Source organism: Notamacropus eugenii, chromosome 7, assembly GCF_028372415.1.
Source record: "Notamacropus eugenii isolate mMacEug1 chromosome 7, mMacEug1.pri_v2, whole genome shotgun sequence".
Taxonomy (NCBI): Eukaryota; Metazoa; Chordata; class Mammalia; order Diprotodontia; family Macropodidae; genus Notamacropus; species Notamacropus eugenii.
In genome coordinates, this window is record NC_092878.1 from 120,599,040 (window position 1) to 120,613,881 (window position 14,842).

A 14,842-nucleotide genomic window follows, 5' to 3' on the forward strand; every position below is an offset into this window, starting at 1 on the left:
AAAATGCGAACCCAAGTAAGCCCTCAGATGCTGCTCCCTGTGGGTTTTCTACCTTACCATCCCACCCCACTCTCATTACCTGCTTTAAAAAGCTAGTCATCAATTTACCTAATTATTCCCTTTTTCTCATCTTCTTCTTACTTCCTTCTAATGGGCAAAATTATACCTAATAATTATATCTAACAATTCCTGCCTGAGACAGACCCCATCCGTGTAGTATAATTTCTTTCTTCAAACAACTACACATCATGTTTAATCTAAGAACATAATCATATTTGAAGTCATCTTTCAGGAGAAATCAGACACTTCTTGAACTATGTACATCATTAAGATGAAAGGAAAACACTATTTCTGATCAGATGAGTTTTTCAATTAACCACTGAGCATTTATGAAGCACCTACTGCATGCTAGGCACTGAGAATACAAATACAGAATTGAGTCAGTCCCTGCCTTCAAGGAACTGACATTGTAGTAGGAGAGAAATGATGCATACACATATAATAAATGCAAGGTAGTTTGAGGAAAGAAATAGCCCTAACAAGACAGGAGATCAAGGAAGGCTGCATAAAGAAGGTGACTTGAGACCTGAAAAAAGATTATTCTGGGAGGAGGAGGAGGAGGAGGAGGAGGAGGAGAAGTGCATCCCAGGAATGGAGAGTGGCCTGTCCAAATGTTTGAATGTGGTTGATAGAATGCTGAATGGAGAGGGGTGGGAGGTGGAGATAGCAGCTAGTAGTCCAGTTTGGTCCAAAAGAAACTGAGAAACAGTCAGAAGGGTAGGAGATAAACCAGGAGAGGCCAATGTCATGAAAACTAAGAGACAAGAATTTACACAGTTCCCGGGGAGGAGGGGAGGGAGGGAATGGTGACAAAAAGCTACAGAAAGGTCAAGGAAGATGAGAGCTGAGAAAAGGTCATTGCATCTAAGAATAAAGAGATCAGCCATCTCACATCAGATCGGCACAGTTTATTTTTTTTTAAAAGAGGAAAATGACAAATATTGGAAGGGTAATGGGAAAATACGCATGCTAACACATTATTGGTAGAGCTGGAAACTGGTCCAGCCATTCTGGAAAACAATTTAAATTCTGCCCCAAAAGTTAGTAAACTGTGCTTACTCTTTGACCAATGATACCACTACTGGGGCAGCTAGGTGGCACAGGGGATATAGCAGTAGACCTAGAATCAGGAAGACCTGAGTTTGAATCCAGCTTCTGATGCTTACAAGTTGGGGACCCTCAGCAAGTCACTTACACTCTGCCTTATTTTCCTCCCCTGTAAAATGGAAACAGTAAAACAGCATCTACCTGAAGTAGGGATAGGAAGCACAGAAAATAAATGTTTGTTGATTGAAAAAAAGTAAAGGAAAGGAAAAAATTCTTAATAACTACTTTAAAACAGAGAATCCATAGGAACAAGCCAAAGATCTAGGTGACAATTTTTTTTTCAAATAGAGACCTGTGATTTCATCGATCAGGGAATTTCCAGCAACCCCTCTGTAACTTATAGATTTGGAAAGTTGCCTAGGGCAACGAGGTAAAGTGATTTATCTATGGTCACACAGATGGTATATGTCAAAGGCAACACTTGAACGCAGGAACTGCTACTTGTCAATAAATGGATCTATCATTTAGTATTATTGAACAGCCAGACAGAAGTAAAACTCCATAATCCCTGAATGAAAACAACTTTAGAAACAAGAAACAGAAAATTTGTTCCTACAATATTAACGGTAAATTATTTGATACTTTGAAAGATACATGATTTCATTGACAGAATTGTTCATCAACCAAAACAGATTAAAAGTTCCTCCAAACCTTCTCATCTTCTGTGTGTGTTGGTGGGCCCTGACCTATACAGGTTTAACAGAAGTAAAGTTGAGTAGTCAGCTTTGGCGCATCAAAACTACCCAAAGGCCACAGAACCTGGGCATGCGGATTTCACCTATAAACAGAACAACACTAACAAAACAACACAAATTGAATACTGCAAAATTATAATGTCAAATTTTACCCTAAAGAAGAGATATGAGAAAGCCTCTCACATAAGATTTTTTTCACTCTCTTGGTTAGTTTTCCTGAAAATTTTTCCCTCCTTTAAATTATTTATTATGGGGGAATGCAAGTGATGTAAAAGCAAAATTGATCAATAAAACATTTTTAAAAAATAACGCATGGTCACTCTAACCCTACAATGAGATGTTGGAGCAGAAAGAATGAGACTTTAGAGAACAATAGCTTATTATGTATTAAATAGGCTTTTGTAAGCTGACCAGAAACCTAACTAACCTCCTTTAATGTCACTTCTCTGGGGTCCTACATTCTAAGTTATAAACAACAAACTTACAAATGAGCTTTTGGAAAACTACCCATTTGTAATTTAGTGACTCCTATTTAGCATCTCAGTTGACAGCACTGGTTTTAGTCCACATTTGTGAGTCCATTTATATAGGAAGTTCCCAATGAGAAAAATCCCTCTACCAAAGCAGATCAACTTATAGTCTTAGAGTTCCCTGGGACATCGAGAGGTTAAATGATTTGCCCAGGGTCACATATCTTCTAGACTTCAAGTTCTGATCTCTACTGATTATACTACACTGAATCATTGTGCTAAAACACTAGCCAGTTATGACAAAAGGAACAAAATAAGCAAAAAGGAATATACGGGAAGATTAAATGGGCTATGATTTTATTCCTTAAACATTGCCAAGGAAATACTAACTTAATCTTTTTAAAAAATCATACAGCTTTATTATAAGGAGAAGTAAAAATGAGATGAAAAGTTGGGTTGTGGGTTTTTTTATATACTAGCTGGGAACATTCCATTCAACAATTCAAAAACCGATAGAACACCATATGCACTGTGTTAAGCATGATAGGGTACATGAAATGAAATTAGACAACAGTCCCAGCTTTTGAGAATCCAGGTCAGTACTTGAATCCAAGTAGGTATCAGCTTTGTGGGAACATTAAGTAAATTAGAGTTAAAATACAGCAAAGAATGAAGCAAACAATGCAGTTTTGGCTCTTTTTCCTTCCATAATTCAAAAGCGGATCTCAAGTTAGGTTCAGTGGTAATGCATTGGATACAGGCATTGATTGGTGGGTCTCACATCTCATCATTGCAGATATAGCTCTCCGGAATCTATGAGGAAGGGAAGAAATCTGTCTGTTACAACATAATTGCTTGAAATAATTAGGTTTTCTTTAAACTTTCAAATGTTTTCTGTCTCTAACATCTCCATTTGAATACCTTTAAAAATACATGAAATATAAACTATCTAAAGACCGAATTCAGATTATTGTCCATAAAATGGAAAAACAAACAGTCATTTAATGTTCATCCTCTATGTGAAACAAGATGCTTCTAGTCTTAAAACTGCAACCATTTGTTTGTTTGAGGATGCTTTAGTTCAGTATCCTCATTACTGCCTTTCAGTTGAAATCTGATTCCAGAATCAAATACAAAATCCTCTGCTAGGGCATTAAAACTCCTTCAAAACCTGCCCTCCACCTACCTTACTTGCCGACATGTACTCTTCCATCCAGTGAAACTGGCCTCCTGGATATTTCACAAACAAGACACTCCATTTCCAGGCTCTAGGAATTTTCTCTGGCTGTCTCCTATCCCTGGAATTCTCTCTTTCCTCAGCTCCAAAAGACTGGCCTCCTGGCTTCCTTTAAGTACCAACTAAAATGTGTGTTCGTCCTTTGTTGATGAAGAAGACCATGCCATCAGAGAAATAATGACATGACTTGCACTTGACTTTGTTTTGAGTGAGGGAGGGCTGACCAACTAAAATACCACTTTTTACACGAAGCCTTCCTCAAACCTTCCATAATTCCAGTACCTTCCCTCTGTTAATTATTTCCTCCTTATCCTGTAAATAGCTTGCTTTGTATATATATTTGTATGTTGTCACTCCTAGTAGACTAGAAGCTCCTAGAGGGCAAGGATTGTCATTTGCCTCTCTTGGTATCCCTGGCACTTAGCACAGTGACTGGCGTGTGGTAAGTGCTTATTAATAAATGCTTACTGACTTAAAGAGGAAACATGACGCATTTAATTGTTGCTGTTCAGTTGTTTCTGTCACACCCAACTTTTCATGACCCCATTTGGAATTTTCTTGGCAAACATATTGAAGCGGGGTTTGCCATTTCCTTCTCCAGCTCATTTTACAGATGAGGAAACTGAGGCAAACAGGGTTAAGTGACTTGCCCAGGGTCATGCAGCTTATAGGTATCTGAGATCATATTTGAATTCAAGTCTTCCGGATTCCACACCCAGTATCCCATCCGCTATGCCACCTACTTAAAAGAGTAAGTAAAATTTGGATGCAAGTCCAGACTCTGTCACCCTGGAGAAGTCACTCAGTGTCCCCAAGCAAATTTATAAGACAATTAGGCAAGAAGATGCAAATCACCAGATGGGGTGTGGTGGAGTGAGGTCAATATGAATTTAATAATCTTCTACTTCCTAACAGAGACCCAACCTTAGCGAAAATTTTGACAATGACAATTGTGATTAAACACCTACTATGTTTCAGGCACTGGAAGTACATAAATAGTCAATGCAATAATCCCTGCTGGCAAAGAGTTCACATTCTAATGGAGGAGGAGACAAGGATCGCAATAAGGGTCCCAGGGTCTTGAGCTTTCTATCCATCCCAATAGGACTTCCAAAGAGAACTCTAATTAGTGAGTGAATACAATAATCATTCTTCCTGTTTGTAGATATTGGCCTTGTTGGATCATTAACAACAATTCTTTTTGCATCTAATGTACACATAAATACAATAAAGTATATCTTTAGGCACACAAAAAAAATTAGCAAAAAGCCCTGGAGTTCAAATTCTAAGTTTCAGAATTTCCTCTTCTATACTGGATTTTTCAGATGAAATATTTCAGTAGAATCAATTCATTCTATCCTCCCTCCCAATTCACATAAAATGCACATTGCGTTTGACTGAGGGATATAGGGGATAGAGAAGCAGAGGGGAATTCTCTCTGAAGAAAACACAGAGACCTTGTTTGCCTAAAATGATGGCCATCAAGTCCCGGAGCTCTTTAACATCAGACGGTTTCCCTGGGTTTAGATGAACTCTGAGCAGCGGCATGACTTAGTGACTTGAATGACCAGACCTGGTCTGAAGTCTGCCTCTCTACACATAGTATCATTGTGGCTTTGGACAAATCCCTTAGCTCTCTCTGGGTTTCAGTATACTCACCTAGAAGAGGAGAGGTTTGGATCTGATGACGTCCCATCCAACTCCAAACCTAGGCCATCAGCTCATACCCCTGTTGCCTTTGTAGATCAATACAACTTTTATAGTTTCTGTTTAGAAACACTTACTTCTTGTTAGCAGCCACATATATACAGGGATTGTAGAATGTGGAAGATTTTGCAAAGAGAGGGGCTATGATGGCCATTGCTGGGGGAATCTCCTTTGGGTCCCCAAAAGAAGCCCATAAGCACACAACTGAGTAAGGAGACCAGGCAAGCAGGAACATTAAAATCATTATCACAGACATCTGGAAGACAAAACATTTGTCAATTGAAACACTTCAATGTATAAAAATTCTCTGGCTTAGTACTGGGGCAAGGCAATGTAGTCTAATGGTTAGAGAGCTGTCCTCAATGCCAGGAAAGCTGGAGCTCATGTCCTGCCTCTGACACTTAAGGACTATATTACCCTTAAGTAAATCACTTAACTTTTTAATACTTTAAGGAAAAGCTCTAAAAATACAAACTGAAGGGGAAGGAAAGAGAAGAAACATTTATGTAATTTCTACCATGTACCAGGCACCATGCTAAGTACTTTTTACAAATATTATCTCTTTGATCTTTGCACCACCCTATGTATTAGATACTATCATTATCCCCATTTTATTGTTGAGGAAACCAAGATAAATAAAGGTTAAATGACTTGCCCAGGGTCACACAGCTAGAGTGTTTCTTGCTGACTTCGGACCCAGTACTCTAGCCACTGTGCTATCTTCCACCTCCCCCTAGCTGCTAATGCCTTCTTTTAAATTATCCTCATCTATTCTGCATGTATCTACTATGTACCTAGTTACTTTACATACTCTCTCCCCTACTAGAACGTATGGCAGAGACCATTTCTTTATATCCCCCTGGGCTTAGCACAGTATCTGACACGCAGTAAACACTTAGTCAATGCATGTTGAAGGGAATTTCCTCACCTGTTAAGTCCCTATACCAATGAAATCACAGGTCCATTTCCTATACTTCTTGGAGCGAGGAACTTTATATTGTGCAGTTGTGTACACATTCCCTCAGTTCCATCTTCCTTATGTGCCCAGGGAGAGCTCCAACATCAGAAGCAAATACAGCATGAGCACATTTAACCACATGCTAAATTAACTTTGAAAATCTTACACAAGTTTAGGCAACCCTAAAACACAAGGTTTTTGCTGTTTTTCAGTCATTTCAGTCATGCCGGCCTTTCCATAAGTCTCATTTGAAGTTTTCTTGGCAGAGATCCTGGAATGGTTCATTTTACAGATGAGGAAACTGAGGCAAAACAGGGTTAAGTGATTTGCCCAGGGTCACACAGCTAGTAAGGTCAGATTTGAACTCAGGAAGATGAGTCTTTCTGACTCCAGGCCTAGCACTCTATCCACTATGCCACCTAGCTGCCCAGAACACAGGTTGACAATCTTTAAAAAGTACCTTGTCAGCATTCTGACCCCTCCCCCTTTTTTCTGTCATGGCTGGGGGACTGGTGAGCAAGTACTGATCAGAAATGGGAATTGCTGGGGGAGAGTGGACTGGGTCAAGCAAAGGAAGGAAGAAAGGAAGGGGAAAAGAGGTGGATCCCTCACTCAAGTGGCAAGGGGAGAGAATGTAATGGCAGAAAATGTGCCATGCATCATAGGTTACTGAAACTGCCCTATAACTTTCTTAGGGTGACGGCCTATAACCTTTGACAACTTTCTCCATGCCATGTTGAGGGATGAAGGTGAGGTATTAGAGCAGACACAGAGCTCAACTGATTGCAACGTAAGAACATAAAAGTGATAACAGATTGATTGAAATGCATTTACAAAATGAGAATTGCAAGTCATTTTCTCAAAGAACTATCCCCTCTTACCTTTGTTACATCAACTTGATTGGACCAGTCTCTGTTTATATGTTCAGGGCAGCTGCTAGGAGTATATTGTTTCATCTTTAGAGAAACATTGTAGTAACAGTAAAACATGACCACCAAGGGCATGACAAAATTTATAGCAATAACAGTCATTGTATAAGAAACAAAAGATCTGAAAAATAAAGACAACTATTATCCCCTAAAGAATTTTCAAGCAAAAAATTCATAACAGCTAGAGCAAATTGCTATCTAAAGATCACTCCACTAATTCTCTTAAAAAGTTTTTTTTTTTTTAAAGGAAACTCATCATTTTAAAGTTAATTGAGATCTGGTTTTCATAGTATCATTCTTTTGATGAACTCCATTCTCCCAGGAAAACTATGTAGCAGGGCTGACTTTAGCTTTTTCCCTGAATTCATGTGGAAGTTGTACTTTGTCTACACAACACCCAAAAGATGTTTTATTCCTAGGCAATCTCTTAAAAACTATAAGAAATGAGTACACCCTGGGACTTCGAGAATCATCATTATGAATTCTAGGTCCCTACCTCACTCCCAGTTCTTTTCTCCAGTCTAGGTGCTACCTTCAGGTGCTCCTACAAATAAATGCATACCTGCACTCATTGGGTAGAGGTATAAAGAAGAAAAAGGATATAGGTATATGTTCAGATGCTTTTCAGTCATGTTTGACTCTTCATGACCAACCCCATTTGGGGTTTTCTTGGCAAAGATACTGGAATGGTTTTGCCATTTTCTTCTCTAGCTCATTTTTATAGATGAGGCAAACAGGATTAAGTGACTTGCCCAGGGTCACACAGCTAATAAGTGTCTGAGGCCAGATTTGAGCTCATCAACATGAGTCTTTTTGATTCCACTTCATCCCCTAGCTACCCATAAAGGTATATAGGTAGAGAGAAAAGAAATTCCCTCTAAACAACTACAGGAACTTCCCTGTAACTCTTGTCTTGCTCTCACAGCCTCTATAATCTAAAAACTCATGAAATTTCACCTCCCATTCAGCCCATCCCTGCCATTGTAAACTCTGCCCTGTACCAATCCCAGTCTAGAAACTCTTCTAGCTCTCAAAATATCTGCAAGGCTGAGAAATACTTTTTTAGCAAAAAAAAAAAAAATAAGCAATCTAAATCAAAATCCACAGGCATGTAGAAATTCCTAAATTTGTAGCATGTGTAGCATTTATGTAGTAAAACACTCTTACGCATCATTCTTCCGCCAGTTTATAGTACACGTAGCACCAGTTGGATCCGGAGCGTAACCAGCCCAACCTATAATAGGCATCAAAGCCCAAAAAAAGCCATTCACCCAAGCAGTCAGAATCATTATGGTGTAATTATACGAGGTCATTCTTCTTCCTATTGACCAATAAACATAATCAATGCTGACATCATTCATCAATAAACTATTCTGTACTTCCACTTGATTTTTTTTTAAGCTAGGATTGAGTTAAACTCTAATCAGTTTTTTTAATTTGGAAGGTTCTTCACATTTTAGCATTTTCATTCTCTCAAACTTTGAGTATGCACATATACTTCATTATTAAAGGTATTGTATTCCCAAAGACAAGTAAACTAACCTTGTCTGTGATCCACTGCACTCATATGTATTGTGTTAGCAAAAGCAGGTAAACTAATTTAATCTGTGGCCTACTCACTGCTTAGCACCTATCTTCTATCTCAGTGATACTTACAACATTCAATTTGGCAAATGGAAGGATTCTCTACTCAAGCACTCACCCTTCCATTCCTACTCCAGTTTCATTGCCTGATCTCTAGGCAATGAAGAGTTCAATCTGCTGATTGCCATTTGCCCTCTTCAGGATATTACAGAGGTGCTGATTAAACTGTGTCAGTAAATAGGTAAAGAAAATTAAAGAATCCCCACAATGTTGAACATAACCAAATGGAGATTGCCAACAGACTTCAGGAAAACGATTTAAAAAAAACAACAACCACACCTCAGCTCCACAACTTCCTGTGTGATTTCTGGTCTTGAATCTCAACCAAAGCAAAACTGATTCTCCAGAGAAAGGTGAAGTGGAGTCCAGAACAACATAAGAATTCTTCAGTTAAAGACCATCTGACAGAAACAATCAGCCCTGACCCAAGAGCTACCTTATGATACCACATGAGTAACAAATGTGGTCCCAATGCCATATGGGTAGTGTTCCTGTTCTTCTATATCCCTCCTTTTACAGGACTGATAGATTTTTTCAATACCACCTGAGCATCATGCTTATGACTTCACTGTGAGCCCACTGATCAGTAGATGCAGTGATAGAAATAGACTGATAATCTTTTTTTTCTAGAAATGCAACTGAGATTCTAAGGTTAGTTTTCTCATTACTTTCAATATCAGAAATTAAAGAAGAAATTATGACTTGAGGCACAAGGTTTCTTGGTCATCTCTGAGAAGGTAGATCATGCAGGAGATTTTTTGGAAGAAAATAGAAAGAAATGAAGTAAGCAGTTGTCCTAAATGTAAGGACAAAGGCATAGAACAAAAACATGTGCTTAACTCAGAGTCAACACTCATCCAAAAAATACTAGAGACAAGGTATCTTAGCATGGCAGAGAGCTATAGTAAGGAACAAAGCTGCTGATGAGTGTGGCTGCAGGTATACTTTCTGGTTAGGAAGTTACCATGTAATTAACTGGACGTTGTCAGAAAGGACCAGGTAAAAGCCTCAGTTGAAGAAAGTAGATTTTAAAGAGGTTATATGTTAGATTCGTGGTTCTCAAAGTGTGGTCCAGGGACCCTTGGGAGTCTCTCAGATTCTTTCAGGGAGTCCCTGAGGACACAAAGATGGAGCTCCCGGAAAGCAGACATTGTTAGGGGTTTTTTGTCTTTCTTTGGTTCAATAAATGCAAGTCAAATGACTCATAATAATCCTAAAACATTTTAATTTCTAATACAATTAATACCCATAGCTGTAAACAAAGCCTTCTGGGGGGGGATCCTCAATTTTTTTAAAGGTATAAAGGGGTCGTAGAGGGACCTTTTGGTTTTAGGTTGAGAACCACTCTGTTAGAAAATAAAGCCAAGAAGATCATTTGAAACTAGCCTGAAAAAAACTGGGGCCCACATAATTAATACTGAGTGTGCCTTGGAACTATCAAAATTGTTTTGGATATGTGTGTGGAGAATGGTGCGGTGACTCAGCCCACAACATTAATCTGTTTTGAAAGCCCATAAGGAGAGAGCCGTACCGAGGTCAGGTTGACAGATGGTCAGATAACGATCGATAGCCACAGCGGTGAGTAATCCAATACTTGCCATTCCAAAAAAGATGTTTAAACCAGCATAAATCTGAAAGTAAAAATCAGGCACAATTTTAATCACTCTCCCAAGAAACGATTAAGTTGACTGTTAGATTCAAAATTCTTTATCTATATTCAGGCATATTTTAATTTTATCAACTTTTAATCAGCAAAATAACTGAGTTTTGTTTCTTAATTGTTTTAATAAGTTCATTTCAGGTAAGTATTGTGATGAACTAATATCTGAAGAGATTTTCTCAAGATAATGATTCCATGTTAATACATTTTATAACAGAAAGTCATTTGTTCTTTCTATGGTTTAAAAAAAAACTTTGGCTAACTGTTATGCCTACTCAACTCAACCAATGCATCAAAAACTCAGATTTAATTTGGTTTCTTTACATTAAATATTACAGTGACTATCTTTAATGCTTAATTCAAAATGGGGACTTTTAACGGAAACATTTAGGTAAATGAATTAAATTTCTTAGATACTATAATCAGTCCCCAAAATTATCTGTTGTTGAAAAAGCAACCATGGAAATTGGTTTGAAAACATATGTACAACAAACGACTACAGCAACGTAAATCAAAAAAACAAAAAACTGAATGCCATATAATTATAATGACTGAGCTTGGACCTGGAGAAGAGATGAGAAAACGTCCTTTTCCTCTCTCCTCTGCAGAAGTAAGGAAATACGGATGTGGAACGTAGTCGATTTCATCAAACTTCATCAATGTGTTGCTTAGCTTTTTTGAACATCATTCCTCTTTTTTAAAAAATAAGTTTTTATTAAAAAAAATTTTTTTAAATAAGTTTTTATTAAAAAAAAAATTTTTAAATAAGTTTTTATTGATGTCTTTTGTTTTTTACATCAGTTTTGTTATTCAGTTGTTTCTGTGTTGTCCAACACTCTGTGACCCCATTTGGGGTTTTCTTGGCAATGATACTGGAGTGGCTTGCCATTTCCTTCTCCAGGATCTCTTTCCATCCCTTTCCCCTTCCAGAGAGCCATCCCATGTAACAAAGAGCATTTTTTTACGGACAAAAACATGTTTCCTCTTTCTTCTTCAATCTCTGTTACAAGGGATGACTCAGTGGGTAGGAGAGTATAAAGGAGTACGTTCAGAAATGAATTGATATGAAACCAAAAGATATTAACAAAATAAGATTTTAAAAATTTTAAAAGAAAATTCATATACAAGTATGCACAACTCTGCTTAGTTTGGGAATGGCTACTGTTAAAGAGAGAATGACCTAATGGATAGAGCTATTAGAGAGATGCCCTGGCCCTAATGGTCACTAGTTGTGTGACACTAGGTCAGTCACTTGATGTTGCTGAGACAGTTTTCTCCTTTAGAAAAAAGGTTTGATCATAATTATAACTCATATTTAAACTTTGCCTTAAAGTCTGTGAAGCTTTCTGGATGACTTTCTGGATCTGATACATCAAATGAGATAATATATGGACAGTAACTTGTAAATCATCAAATAAGATAATATATGGACAGTAACTTGTAAATCATCAAATGAGATAATATATGGACAGTAACTTGTAAATCTAAGCTGTTCTTAAGATCATAGAATGATAATCAGACTCCTCGTAGCCAAGAAGGTGGAGAGCATTGAATCTCCCTCAGGAAGAGAATTTTATGCAAATGACCCTTTGAGCCAACAGTAGCATCTGACTTTTAAAAGCCTTCACAATACAGCCCCTTCATACCTTTCTAATATCCTTACACTCCATTCTCATCTACATAACTCTTCAATCCAGCAACACTGACCTCTTGGCTGTTCCTTGAATATACAACATTTCTCCCAACTCCTGGCATTTTTACTGACAGTGCCCCATGCTGAGAAGGTCCTCCCTTCTCTTCTCTACCTCCTGGCTCCCCTATTTTGGTTGTCAGTCACATCTGACTCCATTCGCTTGCAAATATACTGGAGTGGTTTGCCATTTCCTTCTCCAGTTCATTTTACAGATGAGGAAACTGAGGTAAATGAGGTTAAGTGACTTGCCCAGGGTCATCACAGCCAGTTAGAATCTGAGGCTTGATTTGAACTCAGGTCTTCATGACTCCAGGCCCAGTATTCTATCCACTGAGCTGCCCCCTTGGCTCCCCCAGCCTCCTGCAAATCTCAGCTAAAATCTTACCTTCTACTATAGGCCTTTCCTAGTCACCCTTAGTAATAGTACCTTCCCTCTCACATCACCTCTAAATTATTCTGCTTACATCTTGTTGATACATAGGCATGTGTACATCAGCTCCCACATTAGAATGTGAGCTTTTTGAGAGCAAGGCCTGTCTTTTGCTTTTTTTTGTATCTCCAGGACTTAGCACAGTGCCTGGCACATTTTAGGTGCTTAATAAATGCTGATTGATTTAACATCCTTATTTTTGAGCTAATCATTTCAGGTGATATTCCAGGTCCTCGATAGTTGAATTTATTCTAGATCTCTTAATAATTTTTCCTATAGTCCACATGACTGATAAACTTTAAAACACTCTTCCTTAAGCCAAATGGTGTCTTTGTTTGATGGGGCTTGGCTGTAGATGCAATATGTCCAAGATCTAAAGATCCTAGGAAGCCTTCCACTCTCCCCAAACAGATTTGGGTTATAGCAGGGGAAAGTTGGTGGTTCTCCTCTCACCAAGCAAATTTATAAGTATTTGTAAGCATCTATATACACCTAAAAAAGCTTTGGGATCATTTCCCTCTTTACTGGGATCCCCATTCTGTGACACACAGATGCCTGGTAGCTAGACCAGAACTAGAACTCCATCATCTAATTTCCACTTCAATGTTATTTCCTCTAAGTCATACTTCCTCTTTGGATTGATGGGAAAAAAAAAGGCCTATTCAATCCTCTGACATCATTCTGGTGAAGAGTAAATTCCTAACTATCCAACAAGTTGTTGTCATTAAAAATACTGGATCTAAGATTTGACGAGATTCCTACTTAAAAAATTAAGTCCTCTTTAAAAAGAAAAAATTCTAATTACTCTTTTTTCCCAAAAAATGAAAATTTGCTTTCAGTGTTTAAGATCATAGGCTCATTGCTCAGGAGCAGGAAGGGACTTCAGAGTTCCTTTAATACAAGGAGTTCAGAACCTTTTTTGTGTTATGGACCCCTTTGGCAGTCTGGTGAAACCTGTGGATCCCTTCTTGGAGTAATTTCTTTTTAATTGCATGAAATAAAATATATAGAATTACAAAGAAGAACAATTGTATTGAAATCCAGATATCAAATTTCTTTTAAGTCCACAGAGCCCAGCCAGGTTAAGAATTCCTGCTTAGGTCCAACAATTTCATCTTACAATTGAGGACACGTGGCTATAGGGGAAGTTTTGCCCAAGATCATATAGTAAGTTTCAGAAGGGGAATTTGAGCCTAGATCTTCTGACTCCAGAACCAATATTCTTATTCCACATTATTCTCTAACAACCCAAAAGCTCTCCAATACCTGACATCCAGCATATCCAAATTTCCAACTTCCATATAGGTCTGAAGCAGCAGACATGGGATAACCAATGCTGCTAACCCCTATATCAGTAACAGCCAGGTTTATGATAATTGTGTTTGTTGCTGTCCGAAGTTCCTTGTATTTAACAAAGATGCCTAGTACAATGATGTTGCTAAGAATACTTATCACACCTAAAAAGACACAGAAAACAAGGTTCTCAGTGTAATCTGGACATCTCTAGAGGCAAGATCAATATGTACATCAAAGTAGCCAGAAATGATCACCATAGTATGATCTTGTCGACATACTGACCAGGAACCTTCACGGATATAAACACAGACGACTGGAGGAAGCACTAGCAAGGAGGGGCAGTATTTGCACTAAGGAAAAGTCCACAAACCCCACAACACCTTTAATAATGATAGAGCCAACTTTCCGACTCTCACTGTGAGTGATTCTTCTAGCTGCTATGGCTGAGTCATTTCAGTCACACTGTACTCTTCATGACCTCTTTTGGGGTTTTCTTGGCAAAAATACTAGAGTGGTTTGCCATTTCCTTCTCCAGCTCATTTTACAGATGAGGAAACAAGGCAGGCAGGGTTAAGTGACTTGCCCAAGGTCACACAGCTAGTAAGTGTCTCAGGCCTGCCCTCTATCCATTGTGCCACCTAGCTTGCCCAGGTCCTTAGCTACAGTTCCTGTTTTTATTAACTAGGTCTCTCCTGTTTCAGATACTCCGACTCAATTGCCTGTTCTTTCTCCAGAAAAGAAGTTGCCTTAGAATACTTTAGCAACCAATCCCATTGATCTGCAAGCCATCTTTAAGGACCTCAGAACACACTCAAAGTTGCTATTTAAATACCACAAATGGGGAGGGGAAGAATGAGGGGAGGGAATTTAGAACTCAAAATCTTATAAAAGTGAATGCTGAAAACTAAAAATAAATAAATGTGATGAGTAGAGATAAAATGTAAAGACTTACATAA

The 14,842-nt window shown here is 38.3% G+C and overlaps 1 protein-coding gene across 1 annotated transcript; it reads right to left on the reverse strand.

The window, feature by feature from the left end:
• Positions 1-2,930: 2,930 nt before the first annotated feature.
• On the reverse strand, positions 2,931-14,012 carry RRH (retinal pigment epithelium-derived rhodopsin homolog). The gene is made up of 6 exons (XM_072623939.1): positions 13,857-14,012; positions 10,339-10,438; positions 8,331-8,484; positions 7,116-7,284; positions 5,354-5,532; positions 2,931-3,145 (listed from the first exon to the last, which is right to left on the reverse strand). Exons 1-6 carry the CDS (start codon positions 13,911-13,913, stop codon positions 3,058-3,060), a joined length of 747 nt encoding a protein of 248 aa, XP_072480040.1. The 5' UTR covers positions 13,914-14,012; the 3' UTR covers positions 2,931-3,057.
• Positions 14,013-14,842: the final 830 nt, after the last annotated feature.

Bases quoted from the DNA above. Each gene is read 5' to 3' on its own strand.
- RRH (XM_072623939.1), bottom strand. From the start codon at position 13,913: ATGTCTGCTGCTTCAGACCTATATGGAAGTTGGAAATTTGGATATGCT. The intron at 10,439-13,856 runs GTATTGGAGAGC...TTTTACTTTCAG, and splicing joins TTGGATATGCTGGATGTCAG to ATTTATGCTGGTTTAAACAT. The intron at 7,285-8,330 runs GTAAGAGTGTTT...TTTATTTTTCAG, and splicing joins AACTGGCGGAAGAATGATGC to ATCTTTTGTTTCTTATACAA.